The sequence below is a fragment of the Juglans regia genome, chromosome 7 (genome assembly GCF_001411555.2).
Source record: "Juglans regia cultivar Chandler chromosome 7, Walnut 2.0, whole genome shotgun sequence".
In the NCBI taxonomy this organism is placed as follows: domain Eukaryota; kingdom Viridiplantae; phylum Streptophyta; class Magnoliopsida; order Fagales; family Juglandaceae; genus Juglans; species Juglans regia.
Window position 1 is genome coordinate 41,165,256 of NC_049907.1, and position 11,752 is coordinate 41,177,007.

General features: G+C 40.7%; 1 protein-coding gene across 1 annotated transcript; it reads right to left on the minus strand.

The window, feature by feature from the left end:
• Positions 1–6,016: 6,016 nt before the first annotated feature.
• On the minus strand, positions 6,017–9,141 carry LOC109018611 (calcium-transporting ATPase 8, plasma membrane-type-like). Its single transcript, XM_035691545.1, has 10 exons — positions 9,066–9,141; positions 8,883–8,966; positions 8,718–8,795; positions 8,570–8,641; positions 7,286–7,369; positions 7,121–7,203; positions 6,875–6,983; positions 6,711–6,766; positions 6,218–6,260; positions 6,017–6,112 (listed from the first exon to the last, which is right to left on the minus strand). The coding sequence occupies exons 1-10, from the start codon at positions 9,069–9,071 to the stop codon at positions 6,017–6,019; spliced, it is 711 nt and encodes a 236-aa protein (XP_035547438.1). The 5' UTR covers positions 9,072–9,141.
• Positions 9,142–11,752: the final 2,611 nt, after the last annotated feature.

Sequence of the window (11,752 nt, forward strand, 5' to 3'; positions counted from 1 at the left end):
AGGTCTCAACACCCTAAAAAATTCTACCATTCATTCCAAATGCTCCATATTAGACAAAGCGGGAATACCCCTCATTCTTACTTCATTCTAACATATAAAGCATCAATGAACAACAATCACATCTTGATCAAATTATATGCCGCTAAGATCTAGAGCTTATATGCCTCGAAACTAGGAAATACTAGATAATAGCAGTCCCTACATTATCTGATTATTTCCAGACAGACGAGATGTGCCCCACCTTTTTTCTGTCGTGCAATGCCTGAAATCAAAATCAACTCCAATGATTCTGTTTCCCAATAAAATTTAGGTACCTTTTGGATTCTAAAATTATTAATTACTGGGATTGAAATTTGGGATTTTAATATTGCAACTATTCTCTATTCTTTGGGTTCATTAGAAGTGGTGACTATACAAACAAGCAATGCCTATTTAAGAAGATATAGGCATTTGCAAAGTTAATGAAATTCCAGATCATTTGTGATGTCTACTAGGCATTATTTATTCTTTTCATGAGGACCCTCGGTCCCAAATCTGCTATTCTATTTTATTTATCAAAAAAATTATTTACTGTTTTCACAACATGCTACAATTAAGAAGATTCCATGTTGGTGGTGATTTGTCAATGGCTTTTGCTCCTTTCTGAAGATTAACGTATCATTGTAGCTTTGGGTTTTAGTTGTGGGTTGCTATAGATGGGGCGATACAATGAGTTATGTATTGACCAGAAGTTGTTTGAGTTCATGAAGGAAAATGATAGGTGGTGGAAAATCATAGAAAGTAGTCACCGTTTTGTGAAATACATAGCTTTAGATAATGAAGCCATGGGGTGGCTGGGTTCTATGGTGAGGGAATGTGCAGTGTCTAGGGGTGTTCATGAGTTCTTGAGAACTTGTAGAAAAGGAGACACGGTGCTGATGGTGAGAAAGGGACATAATTACAATGGAAACTTCATTTCTCTCTCAGAGTTTGGTCGTGATAAGAGGAGAGAGTTGATTGTTGTGCCGGAAGGGAGGAAGGGGGAGGGATGGAAAAATTTTGGTGATACTTTAATGGAACTCCATGCATCCTCTATTTCGGGTAAAAGAACCAGAGTATTTTCTGTTGTTCAAGCAGGTAATGGTGGTGTTGCTCCATCGTTGAAGGCAGGAGGTGAAAGAACGTACAGTGAGGTGCTGAAGGCAGTGCCTCGAGCCGTTAGTGCTGGGGTGTCAGACGTGTCTATCGCAGAGGTTATACAGAGATATGAGGAAGATGGCAGTGGGCTGGTGGGGTTGAATGAGGAAACCATTATGAGGATGCTGGTTGGTCTAGAGGAAAAAGTGGGTGCAGTGTTAGAAGAAATTGGTTATTTGAAACGCTGCGTCAAAGGAAAGGTAGAGATGAAGTCTGACTTGGGTCGGGTAACGGGTCACAAGCATGGGCCGTATATCTCGGGTTCATGGGGCCCAAGTTTGGGCAGGGCCGATGGTCAAACCAAGGCCTGGAGGCAGTTATCTCGGGCCACCGAGATATCGGGCCAGGATCCGAAACAGGCTCCGGGGGAGCCAATACACAGTGTGTCGGCACCATCACTGGCACAGAAAAGTTCGCCGGCCACAGTCGATCACCTTGGTGTGCCGGTTGAGATATTTCAAGGGGTGGGGTTGGAGGATGGAGAGATCGCGATGGAGATTGACGCGGTTCCTCATCCGTGTGAGGTCGATTCCTCGCTGGCTCTTGAAGTGGGGTGGGGGAGTGAACAGATTGAGCCGTGTGTGGAGATAGTAGCTCCAGATGCTGTGCTGGTGTAGGTTGTCTCGCCTGGTTTTGGTTGTGCGAGTATGGAGGATCCGGTAGTGGTGGGGAGCTCGGAACACTCACTGTCTCTTGAAGTGGGGCTGGGGAGTGTACAGATTGAGCCATGTGTGGAGGTAGTAGCTCAAGATGTTGTGCCGGTGCAGGTTGTCTCGCAAGGTTTTGGGTCTTCGAGTATGGAGGATCCGGTAGTGGCAGGGGAAGATTTTTTCTCTAGAAATGAGGGGGGTTCGGAACTGTCTTTGCTTCCTAAGGACAGTGTAGGTGAGGAGGGGGTAGCTACTCCACTTTGTACACTTCCTCCTACTAATCATGGGAGTTGCTCGTCTAATTGGATTTTTAAGAAGGTAGAGGAGCTTCAAGATATTTTTGGGGTTTCTTTTGGAGGCTTTGAAGAGCAATTTATGGCGCTAGTTGTGGCTATTGAAGCTGGCCGGTCGAAATCTGCCACAATTATGACGTTAAGGAAGGAAGTAGTTGAAGGGATAGAACGAAAGGGAGGGGCAAGTTAAGTTTTTTATGAAGCCCAAGATTTTATCTTGGAACATACGGGGACTTAATGATAGTAATAAACGTCTTCATATGTGGAAGGGTGATGTGGTATGTCTACAAGAAACAAAGCTGAGTCTTATAGATAGAAATATTGTGCGTAGCTTATGGGGATGTTCGCATGTGGGTTGGTCTTATTTGGCATCATTGGGAGCTTCAGGTGGTGTTTTATTAATGTGGGATAGAAGAGTGGTCGAGGTGATCGAGGAGTGTGTTGGCAAGTTCTCTGTTTCCACTTTATTTAAAAATGTGTGTAATGGATGGGAATGGACTTTTTTAGGGTGTTATGGTCCAAATAGGGATTGTGATAGGCGAAGGTTGTGGGAGGAATTGGCGGGTACATACTCATTATGGGATGTGCCGTGGTGTATGGGAGGTGATTTCAACATTACCCGTTTTTCTAGTGACATTCAGGGCATCATCGGCATGCTAGGGCCATGGAGGATTTTTCTGAGTTCATTTTTTATCTGGATCTTATGGACCTGCCCTTGATGGGGGGTGAATACACATGGTCAAGGGGGGTGAATACACATGGTCTAATGACTGGGCTTGGTCGAAGTTGGATAAATTCATTGTCTCTCCGTCATGGGAAGCGCACTATCTAGAAGTAAGCCAAAAAAGATTAGCTCGAGTCAGTTCAGACCATTTTTCCATTATTCTAGATTGTGGGGGCATACATAGGGGTTGTCGGTACTTCAAGTTTGAGAACATGTGGCTAACTGCTAATGGGTTTGTAGACACGGTGCGTGCTTGGTGGATATCGTATCAGTTTAGTGGCACGCCAAGCTTCATTTTAGCAGCCAAGCTCAAAGCTCTAAAACAAGATCTAAAAAAATGGAACTTGGAAGTTTTTGGGCACACAGACAATCAGAAGTCTTCTTTGTTGGAGGAATTGCAGGAGTTAGAGGGTAGAGAACTATTGGGAGGTGCATCGGAGGAGGTATTAGTGAGGAAGGGCACGGTGGTGGCAGAGTTGGAGAGGGTTTTATCGTCAGAGGAGATATCATGGCGTCAAAAATCCAGGACTCTTTGGTTGAAAGAAGGAAATAGGTGCACAAAGTTCTTTCACAAAGTGGCTAATTCACATCGTCGAAACGATAACATTGAGTCGCTCATTTCTGGTACACAGGTGTTATCCTCTCCTCCAGAATTAGAAAATCATATTGTACAGTATTATGAGAATCTTCTCACCCAATCGGCAGATTGGAGGCCGAAGCTCAATGCTTTGTCTTTTGAAACAATTGATCCACAATATGTGAGTGCTATGGAGAGACCGTTTGTTGATGAAGAGATTTTCAAAGTTATCAATCACTGGAATGGCTAAGGATAAAGCGCCAGGACCGGATGGTTTCTCAATCGGTTTCTTCCAAACTTGTTGGAATGTTGTGAAAGGGGATGTTCTGCAGGTGTTCAGTGAATTCCATACTTATCAGAAGTTTGAAAAATCCCTCAATGCGACCTTTATTGCCCTCATCCCCAAGAAACACGAGGCTTCACTCATTGAGGATTTTCGTCCAATAAGTTTGGTTAGCAGTGTTTACAAAATTATTTCGAAGGTTCTTGCTAACCGGCTTAGTCCAGTGTTAGAAAATATTATATCCAAGCCACATAATGCTTTTATTCGTGGGAGACATATTCTTGATTCAGTGCTTATAGCAAATGAGAGCCTAGATGCTAGATTGTAGGAGGGAAGCCCAGGTATTCTATGCAAGCTGGATATGGAGAAGGCTTATGATCATGTGAATTGAGAATTCCTCTTATACCTGCTTGAGAGGTGTGGCTTTGGAAATAGGTGGATTTCATGGATGAAGCATTGTATTTCAACTGCTCGATTCTCAGTTTTAGTCAATGGCACTCCTGCTGGGTTTTTTGATAGCTCGAGGGGTTTGAGACAGATCTCCTCTCTTATTTGTCATCGTTATGGAGGCATTGAGTAGGATGGTGCAGGCTACTGTTGATGGGGGTTTTTTATCCGGGTTTAAGGTGGGAAATGGCTTGGGTGGTTATTATCTCACATCTTCTTTTTGCATATGACATTGGTATTTTGCGAAGCGGATAGTAGTCAGGTCCAAACTCTAAGAGCATTGTTACTTTGCTTTGAAGCAGTGTCATGGCTTAAGGTGAACCTTAGCAAATCTGAGATGTTACCGGTAGGTGAGGTTCATAATATAATATTTTGCGAAGCGGATAGTAGTCAGGTCCAAACTCTATAAGCAGTCTTGCCAGTCTTTTGGATTGCAAGGTGTCCTCTTTTCCTATGAATTATTTGGGCCTTCCGTTAGGAGCATCTTTCAAGAATAGAGCTATTTGGGATGGAGTGGTGGAGAAGATAGAGAAAATGATGGCGGGATGTATTGGAAAAATGGTGTATTTATCAAAAGGGGGGCATCTTACTCTTATTAAGAGCACACTCTCTAACATACCCACATATTTCTTATCTCTTTTTCCTATGCCTGTAGGAGTGGCAAATAAGATTGAGAAATTTTTTAGGGCATTCTTATGGGGAGGCTTAGGCGAGGAGAAGAAATTCCACCTAGTTAGCTGGAAGACAGTATGTGCCCCAATTGTGAATGGTGGGTTGGGTGTTTGCAACCTGCGAACCTTTAATAAAGCACTATTGGGGAAATGGATTTGGAGATATCATCAGGAGGGGGAGCATTGTGGAAGGAAACTGTAGACGCGAGATATGGTGTTGCATGGGGCGGGTGGGTTTCCAACGAAGTGAGGGGGGGTATGGAAGTATATAAGGAAGGGGTGGAAATGTTTTAAAAATCATATTCGCTTTGAAGCCAGCGAGGGTAACTGAATCCGTTTCAACATGATAGTCTGAAGTGGAGGTTTAAGGATCATAAGTTATGTACTGTTAAGGCGTATTATAACCTTTTGATCACACATGACCATACTCCATTCCCTTGGAAGAATATCTGGAGATCTCGGGTGCCTTCCAAAGTTGCTTTCTTTGTTTGGAACACCGCCCTTGGGAAGATCTTGACCATCGATAACTTGAGGAGAGAGGATGTGTGGAAATGGATTGGTGCTACATGTGCAAAAAGAATGGAGAATCAGTGGATCATCTCTTATTACATTATCAGGTAACAAGGGTGTTGTGGGATGAGATCTTTCAGAGGGTTGATGTCGCATGGGTAATGCCTTTGAGGGTGGTGGATTTGATGGGCTGTTGGAGGAATTTGCAGGGTTGTCGTCAAGTGGCAGCAGTATGAAAGATGATTCCACTGTGTATCATGTGGTGTATTTGGATGGAAAGGAATGCGCGCTGTTTTGAAGACAAGGAACGTACAGTGGTGGAGCTGAAGAATTTCTTTTTAAATACTTTATTGCTTTGGTTTTCTGCTATTGTTTTAGTTGGGGATAATATTCATGACTTCTTGTCTTTAGTTCATCGCTCTTAGAATGTATTTAGGTGTTCTGTGGTATACTTCCTGTGTACATGGCTTTGGTCTTTTTCATTAATAAAATTTATATCTTACATATCAAAAAAAAAAAAAAGTATTTCAATATTTCAACTCTGTCAGATCCCACAGATCCAGTGCACTCCAAAAGTCTATAATTAACTATCAACCAAAACAATTCTACCACCAAAAGGCACTTTTGAGCAGTAATAGATGAAATCACACAACTTAATAATTTTTATTTAATAGGTACCAACTACTTAATAATTCACCTGATTCAAAGTTAAGGTTCCCGTCTTATCACTGCAAATAGTTGTGGCAGAGCCCATGGTCTCACATGCAGAAAGCCTTCGCACCTGAAACATCACTTCTGTTATGAAAATATACTAACAATCACACAACAGGTGTTTGGTGAAAAATATAACGTAAGCACAAGCATGGAAAATTCCATCATTGCATACCAAGGCTTTATCTGCCATCATTTTTCTCATTGAATAGGCAAGGCTGTGTCATAGTCAAAGAAAACAATACATTAGTTGCAAAATTTGGGAAGAGGAAAAGAGAGGCTGAACTTTTGATATGTTGAAAAGGGAAGTTGAGTTGTGCAAAGAGTGAAGGATTGTGGAAGATGATCTCATATAGTTTGTCGTATATGGAAAAATGCTAGTTGAAGCATACTTAAGCACAAAGAGCCAAGGCCAAAGTGCTTCAGTCACCAAAAGAGTGCGTAAAGCACGAATTTTTGTGCAAAAAGCATGCTTCTTTAGTTTTGATCGAGGAAAAATATATAAAGAGCATGGGTCAAGATGAAGGAAAGATTAAAAAGGCAATGATTAGAGAAAAGGAACTAGATAAATAATATGAGGCATTCTGAGCTGGAAGTGATATAACTCCCACAAATATGGAAAACAAACGAAACCAGGTTACACATAAATGAAGGCCAGGCAGATTTACGTTAACGTAACAGCTAACGGAAGCCCTTCAGGCACTGCAACTACTACGATGGTGACCTACAACATTGAAACATATGTTATAGATCAATAAATTTCTCTATACATTTTATAAGTACATATTTACCCATGAAACACTAAAAATTGGAAAAATAGAAAAACACATACAGCAACAGTAACAATCTTAATGGCCCCATCTATTGCATCACCAAGTTTTGTTTTGCCTGCTTTAAACTGAACCGTTCCATTTGTGGTTTTGGTATGGCCGGTAAAATATCTGCATACATTTAATTTAATAGGTCATCCATTATACTTCACTATCAGACAGAGAAAGATATATATATATATATATATATATATAGAGAGAGAGAGAGAGAGAGAGAGAGAGAGAGAGAGATCAGTCCAAATGTTTACCTGACTAAAAGTACAACCAGGACAAAAACAGCTACCGAAAGTCCAATCATACCAATGAAAGTCGCAACACCATTTAGGCGTACCTATAGCAAGTCATTTAAAAGTAAACATAACATGCAAAGGATGCAGCTATGAGAAAAAAAAAAAATAGATAAAATAGCAGACCTGCAATGGCGTCTCTTCACCAGTGTCTTCTGAAATACTGGCCATGAGTAATCCCCACTCAGTATTGATCCCAACACTAGTTACCTAAAACATATATAAATAATTAAATAAAAAGGAAAATATAAAATATGTAGGCGGCGAAGCAAGCTGACAGAAAATGGGAGAATGACAAGATATTTTATTTTAGCAAGTTGAACTTATAAAAAAAACTTACTTTAGCAAGTCAACTAAAAAGTAGGGGTGAACAGGAATCGGCCAGACCGACCGATGCCGACGGAGCCCAGCCGCCAGAGTCGAACTGGTCAGACGGCAGCATAAAATAGATAAAACCAACATCGGCCGGATCGGTTCCGGTTTGAACCTGGTTCAAACCGCCGAACCTGCCGATTAAATAAATATATATTTTTTTATATATACCTTATTAAAACGATGTCGTTCCACTTAAGTTTAAGTGGAACGACATCGTTTTATACCTAAAGTGTACACGACGTTGTTTTATACATAACATATTAATTTAAGATCATCTTCTTTCCCTCCCCTCCCCTCTCTCTCTCTCTCTCTCTCTCTCTCTCAGCCAGAGAACCTCTGGAGTCGATATGGCCAATATTTCTCCTCCCCATCGACCGGTACAGTCAATTGTTCCATGCAAATCCCCTGCATCGGTTGGCGACGGTTTTGGTAAAAACCGTGCCGATAGCGTCGATTTTCACACCCTACTAAAACAGTTTCATTGTTTGGAATGGCAAGTATAACTAGATATTTAATTTTAGAAGTGGTTTCTAAAATGAACAGCCATGCCGCTCTTTAAGAGAATAAGAACAATCATATATAAAATATATAGAAGCTAAAACCGACTCATCCATGTGAGATCATGATATACGTATGGCTTCATAAAAAGGGAATGCATGTAGCCATCCAAACATAGAGGGTGACTGATAGAGCAGCTTTTAATTGTCAGACTTTTTAGGAAACTGAGGACTTTTATTTTTCTACAAATGGTTTGATCTGGATATTGCACCATTGTTCCACATCAAACTATCTTGTTGATGGTCCTAAAAGTTACTAGACATTTTTTTTCTTGACAAGTAAAAATTATATTAATAGGCATAGCCAACTATACTGGAAAAAAAGTTATTAGGACATACAGCATAAACTAATAAAAAGATAAAAAGAGCTTGTTTTGACTTCACATATGGCTTGAGAAGATTAACACAACACACAATTAAGAATATCATGATAGTGATAAACAAAGAAAATGAAAGAGCTAAGTAAATCTTATTTTACCAGCATGGTGCCACTACCATCTGCAATTTTGCAGCCAGACATCAGAAATGGATGTCCAGAATTCTTGTGAACCTGCAAAAAAGTACGCTTGAAAAAAGAAAAAAATAGATTTATAAATTAAAACTACAGGATCGGTAGGAATGCTCACAATCTTGCTCTCTCCAGTCATACTTGATTCATCAACTGCGAGAGAGTGACCAGAAATTACTACTCCGTCAGCAGGGACCTAGAGAAAGAGTTAGAAGGTCACATCGACTAACACTTTAAGCACAATTGTAACACATAACAAGAAGAACAAAAGAGAAACATGTACCTGATCACCAATGTTGAGAGGCAAGACATCGCCGACAACAATATCAAATATAGATATCTCAACTCTTCTGCCACCCCTAATAACCTATAAAAGTAATTTTTCGAATATAAATCCAAAATGAGAACAACCAAAAAAGGTAAAAGTGAAGCTAAGTATAGAGCACATAAAGCTATAAAAAAATACCTCCATACGGATATTTCTCTTCTCCTCATTTAGGTTTTGGAACTGAAGAGATTGTTTGTAATCACTAAAGGCTGTGTAACAAAGAATTAAGAAGAAAATGGGCCAAAGATTAAAATACTAAAAGTGAATGCAGAGGCGGCCACTATGGCGATTCTTAATCCCACCAGGTAGTAAAGAATAAAGAAATGACAGATAATAATTGATTGGGAATTAGAGATTTTGTTGGTAACTGTTTCGTGCTTTGAACCAGTTACTAGAAAAGTAGTTTTTTTTTCTTTTTACAAGTAAATGATTGTATTGATGATAGGCATAGTCCCAAGTACACAAGTTGGTATACAAGAGATAAGACCTATCTAGGTCGCAGCAACGGAAGCAAGAAAATCATGAAAATCTAGGTCATTAAAGTTTACAGCTATGGCCCATAAGAATAAAGTTCTAAAAAAGAAAAATCTAAGTTCCTCTATTGACCGCTCTTTATCTTCAAATGTTCAGTCATTACGCTCATGCCACAAGCACCAAATAATACAGATAGGTACCATCTTCCACACGGCTTTGATTTGTGGAATACCTCCTGGATGTGCCTAGCTAACCAAAAGGTCGACCACTGTGGCGGGCATAACCCAACCTTTACACGGCCAAACACTTCATTCCACAATGCTCTAGAAACCTTGCAGTGTAGCAAGAGATGGTCTACAGTCTCTCCGGATTCCTTGCACATGCAACACCAGTCTAGTATAATCACCCTACTCTTTCTCAGGTTATCTCTTGTCAAAATCTTCCCTCAGGTTATCTCTTGTCAAAATCTTCCCAGGGAAGCTAATCCAAATAAAGAATGCCGCTTTAGGAGGTGTCTTATTCCACCAAATCCTTCTACATGGAAACTGATTATTCGGTAAGTGTGTGAGGGACTTGTAAAAGGATCGAACCGAGAATATGCCCTTACCTGCGGGTACCCATCACACCGTGTCAACTCATTGGCTAGTTGGTTTCGCGGAATACAATAGGCTAAAAAGGTCCTCGAAGCTACTAACTTCCCAATCTTGTGCCGCCCTATTGAACGTGATGTTCCATTGGACATGATCTGCCGATAACACTAAAAGATCCGCCACTGAAGCTTCTTGGTCACCTACAACCCTAAAAACTGAAGGAAATGAGTCCTTTAGCGCATTATTTTCACACCAAATATCGCTCCAAAATTTTATACTAGAGCTTGCTCCCAACACAAGTTTAGTATGGCGAGTAAAAACCCCCAAACCTCGTCTGATATGCTTCCAAACTCCCACTCCATAAGCCCCCCTTCACTTCTTTAGTACACCAGCCCCCCCCAACAGATTTCCATATTTGCAATCAACCACCAACTTCCACATTATATCTCCATAACCATTTCCCAAGTAAGACCTGATTGAAAATTCTCATATTTCTAATTCCCAACCCACCAGAGGAGATTGCAGTGCATACCTTGTCCCAACAGACTAGATGGAATTTAACTTCATCCCCCATACCACTTGATAAGAAATCATGGTGAAGTTTTCAATCCGGGCCGCCACGTTAGCTAGAATAGGGAATAGAGACAAAAAATAAGTTGGTAAATTAGAAAGAGTACTCTTAATTAAGGTAATCTGGCCACCTTTCGACAAGTACAACCTCTTCCATCTTGCCAATCTTCGTTCTATCACTATATCCTAGATTGATATAGCTCTTGAGGCAGCTCCCAATGGAAGTCCAAGATAATCCATTGGAAGAGAAGAAACCTTATCCAAGCGTGCTAGCCAATTGCCGAATGTTGCTTCCGACTTGCACTAACTCTGATTTATCAAAATTCACTCTCAAACCGGACGTTGCTTCAAAACAGAGTAAAAGTGCCTTCAGTGCCCGTATATGGTTTTGGTCTGCCTCACAAAATGTTAATGTGTCATTTGCAAACAATAAGTGAAAAATGTTAATAAGACCCCTAATGGGATCACTCACTAAGAAGCCGGCCACAAAGCCATTCATGACCAAAGTCGATATCATCCTACTAAGCGCTTCCATAATAATGACAAAGAGGAGTGGGGACAACGGATCCTCTTGTCTTAGGTCTCGGGAACTACTAAAGAAACCAACCGGACTGCCATTTATCAAAACTCAAAATCTCGCCATTGAAATGCACCATCCAATCCATGAACACCATCTCTCCCCAAATCCGCACCTCCCCAATAAGTAGGAAGTCCTAGTTTACATGATCGTAGACCTTCTCCATATCCAACTTACATAGGATCCCTGTGGTGCCAGATTTTAATCTACTATCCAAACATTCATTGGCGATAAGAACTGAGTCCAGAATTTGTCTGCCCCTTACAAATGCATTTTATAGTTTCGTGATGATTTTTCTCAAGACCTCCCCTAAGCGATTTGCAAGCACCTTGAAAATCATCTTGTATACCCCATTGACGAGACTAATGGGCCTAAAATCCTTTCACTTCAATGCCCCAATCTTCTTAGGAATCAATGTAATAAACATGGCATTTAGACTTTTTCCAAATTTTCCAGCCGAGAATAGTTCATGGAACACGTTCATTATATCCTCCTTCACTACCTCCCAATAAAGTTTGAAAGAATCCCATAGAGAAACCGTCCAGACCAGGCGCTTTGTCTATGACCATTTTCCTTGCTACACCATAAACCTCTGCCTCCTCAAAAGGCCTCTC